Source organism: Cibotium barometz, chromosome 31, assembly GCF_041138505.1.
Source record: "Cibotium barometz isolate CiBa-2024 chromosome 31, ASM4113850v1, whole genome shotgun sequence".
Lineage (NCBI taxonomy): Eukaryota > Viridiplantae > Streptophyta > Polypodiopsida > Cyatheales > Cibotiaceae > Cibotium > Cibotium barometz.
The window spans coordinates 2,835,393-2,850,677 of record NC_141076.1 but is presented as its reverse complement, the minus strand read 5'-3'; the positions used below and the strand labels follow the sequence as shown (position 1 = coordinate 2,850,677).

General features: G+C 41.6%; 1 protein-coding gene across 1 annotated transcript; it reads left to right on the top strand.

Annotated features, from left to right (window-relative positions):
• The first annotated feature begins 13,229 nt into the window (after nt 1-13,229).
• LOC147620402 (protein VAPYRIN-like) lies at nt 13,230-14,527 on the top strand. The gene has a single exon (XM_086825405.1). It carries the CDS (start codon nt 13,244-13,246, stop codon nt 14,327-14,329), a length of 1,086 nt encoding a protein of 361 aa, XP_086681531.1. The 5' UTR covers nt 13,230-13,243; the 3' UTR covers nt 14,330-14,527.
• Nucleotides 14,528-15,285: the final 758 nt, after the last annotated feature.

The window sequence follows — 15,285 nt, the reverse complement described above, 5'->3', positions numbered from 1 at the left end:
TGGTTTGGAGAATTTGAAGGGTGTAAAATGAAGAGCTCATTCTTTAGGTCATGTATTTCGTACTCTTGTCTGACACAGCCAGAAGGTTCAGCTGGTTTGGAGAATTTGAAGGGTGTAAAATGAAGAGCTCGTTCTTCAGGTCATGTATTTCGTACTCTCGTCTATTCTTTTTGCTTCATTATGTGCTAAAATGTATCTTCTTGTGTATGCATTTCTCTCAATGTTGTTGTGTATTCTTTCTGGATCGCAGGGAGCTCCGAGACGTCGTGCCACCACAAAGAGGAACAAGGTAGATGATATGTCCGTTTCGTGTAGTACTCGTGTGCGTGATGTGCCACTTGCATGCCTAAAGTTTTGGACTCGTGGTAATCTCAAGATTCTGGAGGTGTCTGTGAGATGATTGGCATTGGTAACAACGACGTGGATACTTCTTTGTGGGATAACCTTGTGGACTTTGTGCGGCACTAGTGTATGCAATCTCTGTTCTCACTCAAAAGAGGTGGAACCCTTCACCATTTACACTTTCAAATGGTGGCTTGTATTGTGTCTACATCCATCATTGCGGTTGGGAAGTCTGTGAAGAAGCACCTGATGTTGCATGTGAACAAGAACCCGAGGGTGATTGTCATGTGCCGTGTGCTCCGTCAAATTAAAATGTACATGTTTGAGGGCATGGTGGGGTACTGTCTGAAGGATTTTTACAAACCTCATTTCCGTTTTCATGCTCATAATGTTATGGTTCTTTGGGAGACCATGTTGTAAATAAATAACGTGAATGTATCCATGGTTCTCTGGGAGACCATTCGTCTAGTCCATGGTTCTTTGGGAGAGCCAATGAATGTCTTCCGTGTGTCTTGGTCACAAAGTTTGTCAAATATGTTATAGTGTTTTCTGCGTGCAATGACATAACACTCCTGTTCATTTTAACGTTGGTCAGTTTTCCTTCCAATGTGTTGCCTTTTCGTTTGTCTCGTCTCGAGACGACCTTAGCTTTATCGTGGGCATGAAATAATATGTACACTCGACGAATTTTCTCAATATGTACACTGGATGAATTTTCTCAATATAGCAATATTCATATTACAAACATATTCATTAAGTAGTGCCCGCAAAGCAGTCACTAATTGATGAATAAACTAACGTTAAAACCTTAGGAAATATACTAAGGTTTGAACCTTAGCGAACTTATTTTTTTCTAAATTATTTATTTATTTTTAAATGTATGTATCATGCATCTCTCACTGCGGCTGTATCTCACAGAGGCACGATACACCAATCTATTATCTATTCGATTAAACGTTTTTCCTCGATTTTAGATCCGAGATTAAATGCATATACAACAATTTTAATCGATCAAACATTTTTACTGGACTTCATCAAGGAAAACAATTAAATGCTTCAGAGTATGAGATCGTCTCTTCCAAATACATAACAACCAAACGCTTCAGAATATGAGATCGTCTCTTCCAAATACATAACAACCAGTAATAAAAGAATCTAAACGCTTATGAATCTCAGATTGTCTCTTCAAACGACCTCGTCATGTGTGCGATGAAAAGGTAAAAATTTAAATGAAAGCAGAGAGTACAAACTCAACCCCACATAGAGAGCCGACTGGTGCGAGAGAGAGACACACACAGAACTCGCCGTAACGAGAGAGAGAGAGAGAGAGAGAGAGAGAGAGAGAGAGAGAGAGAGAGAGAGAGAGAGGCGTTTGCTTGTTGTCCTAATTTTCTAGATCGCGTCAGCTCATTTATTTTTTTGGCCTAAGGTTTAAAAAGTCCTGCCCCAAAGGTTCTACCACAAGTAATTAATTAATGAAAAAAAAATTGGTCCCATATATATATATTAGCGTGTGTGTATACCTCTCTTGGCTCAATATATATTCTGTTTCTTGTTCTGTGCTGAGTATAGCAGCTATGGCTGCACTGTCTCATCCTTGCCGTCAGTTTATTAGCGTGGTATGCCTCGTGGGCTCCTGTGCGTGCCCGCCCACCTCCGTTGCTCTGCATGATCCTCACAGATCTCAAAATTCTTATCTCCAAGCACGCCACCGACCCTGCAACACGCACCTTCCGGCTCTAGTTAGATTTCGGGGTGATTGCCAGCGTGGCTTTCAACTTGCTGATGTGGCGTTCAAAAAGGCACAATGATGTGGCACAGTGGGTTAAAAAAAGATTTCACCTTTTTTGTCCTTCCTCCTCTCTCTAGCGTGCGGCTGCCCCATTCTCTCTCTAGTGTGTGAAGGCCAATTCTGCTGCGTGATCTTCTCTCACTAGTGTGTGGACCGACTGTGTGAAGCAGCAGCAAGCAAAGGACTCCAAAGGACTCCATCAGGGTTCAAGGTACACTCATTAGGGTTTAGGGAGTGTACTCTATCTCTCTCTCTCTCTCTCTCTCTCTCTCTCTCTCTCTCAACATGCAAGATGGGCAGTAATATATTCTAAGCATTTCAAGTGGCGAGGAAGAAGGGAAAATTGAGGGCTTTGAACGAATTAAAGGGCCGCCTGCATCAAGTGGTGAGGAATGGGAAATAGGCAAAGGGCCGCCTCCATCAAGTGGTGAGGAATGGGAAATAGGCATAGGAGACAGTGGAAGTGAAGAAGGAATTGAGGGCCTCTTCCATAGTGGTAGTGAAGGGGGATTGGAGGGCTCCTTTGATAGTGGGAGAGAGGGTTCAACTAGGGATTCATTTGGGACAACAGGGCAAGCTTCCCTAGACCCGATGGTGACCACCCAAAGTGGAACGTGCACAAGCGGCAACACACAATTGCATGCGTCTTCAAGCATTCACAAGGCCTGCCATCGCACCTTACGAAGATCAACTCCAGTGAGCCAACGATTGCCAACAAAGAATGGCACCGGTGAGCCAAAACATGATGAGAAGGGAGCCGATAATGAGGGCTTTGTACAAAAAGAGCAATTGGGAGATACATTTCCGGGCCATCAAGATGATTACACTATTGTCAAATACGAGAATTGTCAAAAATTTAGTTTTGCTGGTTCAGATCAGTTTTCAGTTTTATGGTTGTGGATAGTTTTGCTGGTTCTAAAAATTCAGTTTTGCTGGTTCAGATAAGTTTTCAGTTTTCAGTTTTATGATTCAGATCAGTTTTCAGTTTTCAGAATGTAGACAAGGGAGATAGAGAGAGCCTACATTGTACATTACCAAACCTTAAAACAACAATTTGTAAATCACAATAGAGAGCTATATAGATTTGAAAATCCACCTTCATGTAATATAGGCTTCATGATACAATGGTTATACATTCATACATATAGATGCCATCATGTAATCTGGGCGTCATTGCCATCTAGCTCGATTGTTGCTTCCATCGACTCTTTAACTGCATGTGCATCCAATTTGGCTTGCATGGAGGGGCATCTACCCTTAACTGTAGCAATGAAGGAGGTGCCAACTTGATTGTCATCCATTGTTTTGCGCTTCTTCCTGTTGATCCCTTTCTCAATGAAAGACTTTGCTCTCTTCAAGCTATTCCCAAAGCCATCTCTAGTTCGTACAAAAGACTTTGCAAGCTCAATGCCCTCCTCTCTTTGTGCTTTCAATGTATGTAGTTGCCCAAGTGTCTTCTTCATGCTAGTGGTAGCCTCATGAATAAGCTCGGCATCATCCTGCACTAAATCCACAAGTTGTTGGAAAGTGTCGTGTAAATGATTCAAGCTTGACCTCTATGTAGACTTTGAAGATGCATCCCCACAATTGTGCCCTTCCTCCAAGCTCGCATCATCCTCAAGTGGCACTCCGATGTTGAGGTCATCAGGCTTAATCTCAAGTAGTCTCCTCGGGACCATCTCCAAGGCACTATCTTCATACATGCTCACACAATGTGACACCATACCTTGCTCCTGAACACCGGCCATGAGCATCACCTTGATTTGATGCTTGCATATGTTGCCAAGCTCGGACCAATGGCATGTACAACATGCCCATTGACAATCTGAGTTGTAGATAGTGTACACTTGGTTTGGATTGGAGAGGCTTCGAACATAAGCATCTGCCTTCATGTTGCTACCAATGAATGACACATAATCATTTGGAATTTTGAGAGCTCGTTCACGCGAGCTCTCCACTACCTTCTCAATGGCATTGTTTCTCTTAAATCCCCCTTCCTTCACAACTTGTATGTACCAATAATGAGGTACACAAGCTGTGGTTAGCTTGTAAAGAAGCCAATCCACTCGACGCCCCACCATTTTCTTTGAAGATCCTAGAAATCTGTACTTCAAAACTTGTTGTGGAGTAAAGCCCTTGAACAACAAGTTAGAAACCCAAACTTTTTTTTCCAATGAAATCCATGGAGAGAGGAGAAGAAGGGTGTTTCCCTCATTCTTACAAGGCTCCCCATGGCAGATGATATCTTCTTTATTTGTGTGAAAGGGATTAATATAAGATATAACTGCGATGCTAGGATCCAAGTATAGACGATTCACCATGAAATGGCACTGACACCCTCGCATGCGCTGTCCTGTTGCCTTGGGTGGCCGCCTTGGCTTAGTCTCTTTCTTGATCAAATTGGCATTTAATTTGGTAGAGGCTTTTATGCTGTCTTCATTGATGGTAGGACAACCATGTAACTCCCCATCGTCAAGCTCATTTTCATGCACATTACTCTTGCACTCTACATCTTTTCCACCCGATTGTTCATGCACATGGCATACAAGTTTAGAAGCACAACGTGTCCCAAAAGCACACCAATATCTATTGGCAATGATAATTGGGTATAAGTCTAAAGCCTTGCATGCTAATCATTTAAATAAGGTAATGGAAAATAAACACTTACATGGTGCTCTCAAGCCATGAATCCTTGAATGGTCGTATTAGCGAGCCTGGTGTGCAATGATGGTGGGAGTACCTCGTAAACGTTGTTGGGAAGTCAGGATTTTGTGCTTCTCTATTCACAAACTCGTCGACATGAGCCCATGGAATACGAGCTTCCCTTTGCACTTTGTACTTCGACCTTTCATTGTGTACCAATGTCCATTGTATTCCGAAAACATCAAAAAGACCATGCGTGGGAACAGGGGTGCCCATCTTTAGTTAAAAAATGAGCTAATTTAAATCATAATAAACCTGCACAGTTTGCCAGGTTATTGATAATGGGGGTTTGAGAGCCATTTTTAATCATAATTATTGGTAATTAGAGATGTTAATTAACCATCCTTAATATGAGCTACCTGCAACACTTACATTAGGATGATTATGTGCTAAATTTACATTATGAGCTTAATTTACATTATGAGCTTGATTTAGTTTGGGCTGTTTTCTTTTTCTTGTCTTTCTGTTTCGTTTACAAGGAATAACTATGAGGTTGGTGGCAGCAGGCAACGACGTGCGACAGTGGACCCACGAATTCAAAGCAATTTTGGCCGTCATTTTTTTTACTAGTAGCTGCCAGCGTGGCCACGCCAGCGTGGCCATTACTTTTTGCCACATAAGCTTGAAAAAAGCCTCCACACTGGCAATCACCCCGAAATCTAACTAGAGCCGCACCTTCCAACCTTGATGGTGAGTTTTATACCCCCCGTCTTGCTATTCCTTTTTTTTTTTAAGGGCTCCAACCTTGATGGTGAGTTTTATACCCCCCGTCTTGCTATTCCTTTTTTTTTAAAGTCCCCGGTCATTATCAAGCAACAGCAGTGTATGTCCCGCCCTCTGTGCGACCCTTGAAGAATCGCCTCCTTGCATAAAGGGGGTCCCTTAACATCTTCTACAGCATCAGCTACCTCCATTGATGGGGGGCGCTTGCCATTTTCAGCAGAATCTGCCTTTTCTGGTCACGGGTCTTCTTTCGTGTCCACTGGCCTGGCCTTCTCCCACATAGGCGGTTGTTCTTACAGGATTTGTTCCCTCACACAAAAGGCCCCTATGGTGGAGGACATGTTGTAAGAAGTGGCGAGAGCGCCAGAGGCACCCTTTGCAAACTAAGGCAGACACTGCTTTACACCTCTGAGTATCTACTGGAGAGACCAGGAGGTACAAGAAGAAGTCCTCTATTCAGAGGCACCCAACTTATTTTTTGCAGCAGATCCATGCCCTCATGCTGACAAACCTTTGCTCCGCCGACAGCAGAACTAGCATTTTTTGCCACTACTACTCCTGGTGGGGATACTCACATTGATCTCAGCCTTGGCACAATACACCCCTGCTCACTTTGGAGGAGGGGCACTCCCCTCAGAGACACACATCATGTTTCTATAGTTGATGCTGTCCAGCCCTCAATTGAGGATCAACAAAAGTGCCTACATGGACCCCTTTTTAGAAGAAAGGATACTCTTTTCACTCAACTCAAGAGCACCTCTTCATGCATTGAAGAGGCCTCTCAACCTGATGAGCCCTCAATTTGGGTCTCAATAGGCATGCAATTGCCTGTCTCACAAAGCCCTCCCACAAGATGCATCTGTTGCAGTTCAAAGTGCAACTCAACATGCATCTGAAGCCCTCTTTAGAGATGCGGTTGCGACTGATAAAGATCCCTTACACATCAACACAAACTCTCTGCATGCTACAGATTGGGCTCTGTATGCAACCATGCACTCCCTGGACGATGACATCTAGGATGCCCTGTTTACTGAAACAGGAGAAAGAAGAGCTTGAAGGATCGATGGAGGAGGTTTCCCTTACGGTCCATCTGGGAAGCCTTCCTTGGCCTAGTCTTTGAAGCTGTCCCTCACCATGCAGAGGGGTCTGCATTTCCAACAAGTTTTCTTGGCACCACTGTTGTGCATCATGTCTACACTGGTTTCTTGCGAAGGCTCCTCTTCCAGTCTTCATCGACATATTGGGTGTGCCAACCATTTAAGCCTAGGTCGTGCTTGGCGCACCTCCAACGGCTACTTGGCATTCCATTCCTACACTTTCAACAAGCGCGGGGGGGGGGGGGGGGGGGGGGGGGGGATATGATTGTGTCTCCGAGCTGACACTCCGAAGACGTTCCCTTCACTCTGCATGAAGATGAAGCTGGCTGATGGTTTCTCTCACATCATCTCCCACACTTTCATGACTCATGTTGTACATCCTCGAAGCCCCATTGGATTTGGGCTGAACATGTAACTCACTTATGCATGTACATCATGTATACTTGTACAAACATATAGCATTCATATGCACTCCTCACCTCATGAAACCATTGTTCATTTTTAGACAAGGGGAGTGTTAAGAGTATGGTTTTTCCACCATACATGCATATACATCAGTTTTCGACCGAGTTGCGGCTAGTTGATATTGTGCTTATTCTTTCTATCTTTGGCGGTGCATTTGCCCTATCAACTACTTATTTGCTGTATTAATTCTTTCTATTTGCTACTTGCCTTAGTGCCACGCTTCATTAAGGCTGAGTCTGCCTTGCATCTCCGGAGGTTTCACAGAAACTCAGTACGAAGGGCTTTGTGTGAATATATGCTCTTATGTGTGTGTGGAGTGCGTGTGTGAGAGCATGCATATCTTGATACAGAGTTCTACACCCACTATTGGGCACTTAGAACTCCCACTATTGGGCACTGATGACGTTAGCGGGGATGTCGTAGTATCTAGTTCATACTATGCATTATGGAGTTGATAGTTATATAGTCTTGTGTGTTGACTACCATGAGTATATAACATGCACGTTCCTAAAAGGTGAATTTGGACATGTTCTTGGATTCATCTAGGTATATATGTGCATCCATACATATATATCGTGCATATACATCCATCCATACATGCATCTAACCACCTAACTACATACACCGACAGCTGTCCATTATAACAATCTTGTAATCACCTCTTTCCTCTACTTAACCCATTGTAATTATCACCTACCCACCTAAGTACATGCACTGACATTCTCTCTACTTAACCCATTGTAATTATCACCTACCTACCTAAGTACATGCAGTGACCTGACTATCAGAACAACCTTGTAATAATCTCTTTTCTCTATTTAACTAGAGGTTGATCCATTGTGATCATCAATATATTATAATCATCATCATCAGTACAGCATTATACTGTCTTGTGTTTATGTATTTTTTGGCTCAATATTGTGTTTCTTATTCTATGTTGAATATAACATCTATAGCTACACTCTAACTAGTGTCTTAGTCTTGACCTCAATTTCTTAATACTATTCAATTGCATGCTTTCAGTGATTCTGATTTGGTTGGATATGTTATGACATACGAGTGTCTACTAGCGGTTTTTGCTTTCACCTTGATTCATGTATATCATGGCTCACCAAGAAGCAGTCCCATAGTTGCCGCTTCAAGCTGTGGAGCTAGCTACAGGGTAGCTTTTATAATTATTATGGAGTGTGTATAACTCAAATACATACTTGGTGTTGGTGGACACAGGTATCTCACCTCCAACTGACAGACCAAAGTGCATTAGCCATGTTGCAAGGAACTGAGTGTTTCATGCTGGCACAAAGTACATTAAGGTGTATTATCATTATATCAAGGATAGGGTCATTGAAGGAAGATTAGCTTGACTTATGTCTCTACACATGGTAATGTTCATGAAAACTTTCTCACGAGAGAAGTTCGAAGATGTTCGCAAAACTTTGGGCATTAGAAAAATTTGGACTCAAAAAGATCCTCTAAGAAGAGTCATGTCATCAATTTTCTAGAAAAATGGAGACCATGGTGAACTTTCTGTATCTTACGTCAAAACTCACATGTGACATACAAAAGCCATTAAAAAGTAGATTCTAAATGTACCATCTCCGATAAATTTGGAATTGATATGATCAAGTCATGTCTTTCCCACTAAAAGGTGGATTCCAAAGATTATGATATCCAAGTAACTACGACCAATTTGGAGTTGATATGCTCAAGTTATGTCTTCCCTATTGAAAGGTAGATTCCAATGATTGTGACATCCATTGGATTTCAATGGATATCACAATCATTGGAATCTACCTTTCAGTGGGGAAGGCATAACTTAAGGAATCCAGTGGATGCCACAATCGTAGGAATCTATCTTTCAATGGGGAAGACATGACTTGAGCATAGATTCCAGTGGATGTCCAAATCGTTGGAATCTACCTTTTAGTGGGGAGAGCATAACTTGAGCATATCAACTTCAAATTGGTCGGAGGTGGTAGATTTAGAATCTACTTTTCAAGGGCTTTCCAAAACGTTACGTTGTGATGTAAGTTGTAAAAGGTTCATCACCCAGAATCCCTTTTTTAAAGAAAAGTGATAACATGGCTCTTTTTTAGTACAATAGCTTGTTGCTATTTGGAGATTGATAAGCTGCATGAATCTTGTACATGTTCACATCATCACTACTATAGGGGAGATTTATAGCTATTTATATGGCAATGATGTGTGGACGTAGGCTAATGATGGATTGGGGTGTTTTTTCTCTCTTTAGTAGGTTTTTTTTCCAAAACATATGTACACGCTCTTATGAATGTGTGTAAGTAATCGTATCATGTCATTTCACTTATACTTCAATCAATTCTTATCAATCTACTTAAAGTGTATCGCTCCTTGCTTGTTGTATCTATGTGTGTTGTTACCTTGTATCTCCACCCCAACATAATATAACTACAATTTACACACGTCTTTGTGCATGTATGTTAAGGGTTTTGCTTATAGTAAAGTCTTGCTAAATCCTACATTAGGTACCAAGATTTAACATCTTAATTAAAGTGCTTACCATGTACTCAACCCAAGGCCAAAATATACACAACATAACTCAAAACACATGGTCAATCACATTAAATTTGTGTTATCCTCCTCGTATAAGATTTTTTGAATAATATTCTTGCGATTACAATGCGTATAATACCTTTACCATTGAAAATTTGCATTACTACCGCATGCCATTTGTCATCTATATTGTGAATGGCAATGGGAATAGCTCAAAGCAGCTTGTTAAGTTCAAATAAAATTACTCCATGGAAATTGTTCCATTAAATTATACCCCAAAACACTTTTGCACATCTTGTACATCTCTGAAGTTAAATTAGAAATATGAGTTATCCACTAAACCAATTCAGGGTAAGTTTGTTCTCTGCATAGACATTCGATTACCTCTCTTTTTGTCAAAACTGGTTGGTGAATAAGTATATTTTCATTTTGGCTCAATCTCATGACTCTCATGTGCACAAAGTATAAGTGCTTACATGCTAAGTAGGATTTTTGTTGGTTGATCCTTCCCAAAAAATTTGGACATGAGCATGATAGATGTATTTTGATATGCACATCATAACTTCCCACATGAGAACCATCTCCAAAAGTCTCAATGGTGAAAGCCTCATGTTTGGAAGATTGAAAATTAAGTAGACTTACTTCACTATACAGAAATAACTCACAACATATGCACACAACATCAAAAACATACTCTCATATATACAAACATATAGTCAGGATCACTATTGCCCAATAAAGGACTTGTAGTCCAAACAACACAATACAAATAAATTAAATAAGTAGCTTATATCAAAGGAGAAATACAGTCCACTAAAGAACAAATGTTCTAATGACATATACTGTGTAATGATAAACACATATGATGCAATCAAACATAAAAGGGGGATTTTTTTGGCGAGCAAATTCGAGCGAGCAGTTTTTCAAATATGGCGAGTAGTTTTTCATTTTATGTCTCTCTCTCTCTCTCTCTCTCTCTCTCTCTCTCTCTCTCTCTCTCTCTCTCTCTCTTTCTGCTCCTCTCTATGTTTGTTTCTCTTATCTATCTCCCTCAATGGCAAAATAAAATTACTCCAGTAAAATGACACATCCCAATAAAATGATACAAGCACAAATAAAAATACTCCATGGAAATTGTTCCAATAAAATGATACCCCAGAACACTTTTACACATCCCATACATCTTTGAAGTTAAATTATGAACATGAGTTATCAACTAAACCAATTCAAGGTAAGTTCGTTCTTTGCATAGACATTCGTTTACCTCCCTTTCTATCAAAATTGGTTGGTGAATAAACATATTTTCTTTTTGGCTCAATCACGTGACTCTCATGTACACAAAGTACAAGTGCTTGCATGCTAAGTAGGGTTTTGGCTGGTTGACCCTTCCCAAAAAATTTGAACATGAGCATGATGGATGTATTTTGATATGCACATCATAACTTCCCACATGAGAACCTTCTCCAAAAGTCTGAATGGTGAAAGCCTCATGTTTGGAAGATTGAAAATTAAGTAAACTTACTTCACTATACAGAAATAACTCACAACACATGCACACAACATCAAAAATATACTCTCATATATACAAACATATAGTCAGGATCACGATTGGCCAATAACGGACTTGTAGTCCAAACAACACAATACAAATGAAATTAAATAAGTAGCTTATATCAAAGGAGAAATACAATCCACTAAAGGATCAATGTTCCAACGACATATACTATGCAATGATAAACGCATATGATGCAATCAAATATAAGAGGGGGGATTTTTTTGGCGAGCAAATTCGGGCGAGCAATTTCCCAAATATGGCAAGTAGTTTTTCATTTTCTCTCTCTCTCTCTCTCTCTCTCTCTCTCTCTCTCTCTCTCTCTCTTGGCGCTTACTCTCTATTTTTGTCTCTCTTATCTATCTCTCTCAATAGCAAAATAAAATTACTCCAATAAAATGATGCAATCTCAAATAAAATTACTCCATGGAAATTGTTTCAATAAAATGATACCCCAAACACTTTGCATATCCCATACATCTCTGAAGTTAAATTAGGAACATGAGTTGTCCACTAAATCAATGCAAGGTAAGTTCGTTCTTTGCGTAGACTTTCGGTTACCTCCCTTTCTGTTTGTAATAGCCCACTTTAAGCCATATCCTCCCTACACTTGCGAGAGTAAGTCTCCTCGACATTTTACATTGGTTGATGCTCCCATTCATTGCATATACCTGTTCTCACTCCATCCTTGGTGATTCCTATTTATTTCCAGTCATACGATTGACCCCTTCAACCTCGTCCTTGCCATTGATATCATTTCCACTCTTCATAAATATCTCAGGTGTGCCAACCACTCGACCCTAGCTCATGATTGGCGCACCTCCAAACAATGGCTACTTGGCATTTTCTTCCTACACTTTCAATAAGCGGGGGGAATAGGATTATGTCTCAGAGCTAGCACTCCGAAGATGCGCCCTCCATCGTGCATGAAGATGAAGGTGGCTGATGGTTTCTCTAACATCATCTCTCACACTTTCATGAATCATATTGTACATCCTCGAATCCCCATTGGATCTGGGCTGAATATGTAACTCACTTATGCATGTACCTCATGTATAAAACATATAGCATTCATATGCACTTCTCACCTCATGAAACCATTGTTCGATTTTAGACCAGGGCAATGTTAGAGTATGGTTTGTCCACCATATTGCAAGAGATATTAGCGTGGCTTATGTTTCTACACACAATACTGTGGTAGATATGTTCATGAAAGCTCTCTCACGAGAGAAGTTCAAGATTTTAAAAAAACTTTGGATATTCACAAAATTTGGACTCAAAAAGACCCTCTAAGAAGATTCATGTCATCACTTTTCTAGAAAAAAGGGGACCATGGTGAACCTTTTATATTTTACATTAAAACTCTCACAAGTGACATACAATTAGAAAGAGATTGAAAATTAGATTCTAAATCTACCACCTCCGATAAATTTGGAGTTGATATGATCAAGTCATGCCTTTCCCACTAAAAGGTGCATTCCAAGGATTATGATACCCATGTTACTCTGACCAATTTGGAGTAGTTGATATGCTCAAATTATGTCTTTCCCATTGAAAGGTAGATTCCAAACGATTGTGTGGATTCCTCAAGTTATAGCTACAATTTACACAAGTCTTTGTGCATGTTTGTTAAGGGTTTTGCTTGTAGTAAAGTCTTGCTAACTCCTACATTAAGTACCAAGATTTAATAAGGGGCTACCATGTACTCAACACCCAAGTAAACATAACATAACTTAAAACACATTAAATTTGTGGTGTCCTTCTCGTATAAGATTTTCTGAAATAATAATAATAATATATATATATATCATTTCAGTATATATATATATACATTTTGATTTAAAAAAAAGATTTTCTGAAATAATATTCTTGCGATTACAACGCGTTTGGTACCTTTACCATTGAGAAAACCGCATGCCATTTGTCATCTATATTGTGAATGGCATTGGGAATATCATAGCTTTAAACAGCCCGTTAAGACCGAGGACTCAGGAACTGCGGAAACACCACGAGGAAAAGCAAAATGCAACCAATAAGATGGACAAGCTGATAATAGTAGAGGAGAGAGAGGTGAGTGTGGATTTCAAATTGGGTTGCAAGTGCAGGGCAACGATCCATCTGACGAATCTGATGCATACAATGAACGTGGCGTTCAAGGTGCAGGCAAGTTGTCCCAGCAAGTTCTGGGTGAAGCCACCCAATGGATTTGTGGCGCCGTTGGGGAGCTGCGCGGTGGAGATCACGTTGAAGCCGCAAGCGGAGCTGCCGGAGCGCTTCCCGCATAGCAGGGATAAATTTCTAGTGAAAGCGGCAGTCGCGCCGGCCATCAACGAGGTGGCCGCCTTCCCGGCCAGGGTCCCCCCCGAATGGTTCGCTTCTCGAAAGAAGCAGGTCTTCGTGGACGCAAAGCTCAGGGTGGTTTACACTGGGGGCACCATCCTCAGGCACCTCGTCGCCCGCGGGGACCTGCAGGATGTAGTGACAATTCTGATGAAAAGAGACGCTTCCACTAGCCTTGACAGCCAGGATGCGTGTGGGAGAACGGCCCTGCACATAGCCGCCTCTGCAGGAGACATCAACATGGTGAAGGTTCTGCTCGCGGCCGGTTGCAAGGACGAGGTTTATAGCAAGATTGGGCAGACACCCGTGTTCGAAGCTCTCTACTCCGGGCACACTCATGTTGCCGAGACCTTGCTGGAGAGAGGGGTGGACGTGAATGCCAAAGACCCCCGCGGCTGCACCGCCCTCCATCTGGCCGCCGCCTCCGACAACGTCAGCGTCCTCCGCCTGCTATTAGAAAAAGGGGCCGCCCTCGACCCCCCTGACCATGAGGGCGCCACGCCGCTTCATTTCGCTGCCGTGGAGGGACACCTCCAATGCGTGCAAGCCCTGGTGGAAGCCGGCGCAGATCGTGATGCTACTACGCTGCCAGATGGATCCACGCCTCTGCAGCGAGCTGCAGCTAGAGGCTTCGCCGAGGTTGTTCAATTTCTCGAGTCCTCGTCCTCGTCCTCAACTCAGCCGTGCGATCCCGACAATGAGCCGAACGCAGCCATTGAGATGATGCCGAGAGCCTTGATAAGGGACGGCAACGAATCGGCCAAGAACAAAGAGAAAGCATGAGCGATTTCAAACGCCCGAAGGTATTGATGTTTATGGGGACAATAGCTGCCGGGTTTATCAAGCAGCGCCCTTCTCCTCCGAGCGCGGAGACGCCCAACTACGACAATAGCCGCCAGATTTAGCGGCACCCTTCTCCGATTTTGGCCCACCCTTGTGTATACCTCCTCGGCAAAAGGGGCGGGGAGGCGGGCGTCTCCTTTTTATATGCATTGCTCCCAAAAGCACTCTTGGCATCATACCATAGCTCTCCAAACGATACCCAACAAATGTAGCACACATTAACCTATGGTCTTTGAGGAATCATGTCTTTAAAATGATGTAACAGCCTTGTTTATGGTCCAAGGATTGATTTCTCGTTGAAGTTACTCATCATAATAACTGATTGTTGAGTACTTTCTATGACATACAGTCCACCAATTAGAGATTCGTTTGTGTTGAAGTACTTATTAGAGATTCATTTGTGTTGAAGTACTTATAAGTGATTGTTAGGTACATTCTATGACATTCAATCCACTAATTTGAAATGATTTTATTCTTTAAATTGTGTTAAAGTAGTACGTGTAAAGAAAAAACTTTATAATTGCAATAGATAATAAGAGACATAAAGCCATTGTAATAATGTGTTTTTTGTTTCAAGATTAAGTGGTCAAATGAACTCTCACTACAAGAGGTTCATCAAATTTGGACGGTTTTAGGGAGGTAGTTTTGAAACTTGATCAAAAGTTAGGGTTTGTATAAGCATCCAAAACATGTGTCGCTATACATATCGACTGGAAATAAATAGGAATCACCAAGGATGGAGTGAGAACCCGTATATGCAGTGAATGGGAGCATCAACCAATGTAAAATGCCGAGGAGACTTACTCTCGTAAGTGTCGGGAGGATATGGCTTAAAGTGGGCTATTACAAACAGAAAGGGAGGTAACCGAAAGTCTACGCAAAGAACGAAGTTACCT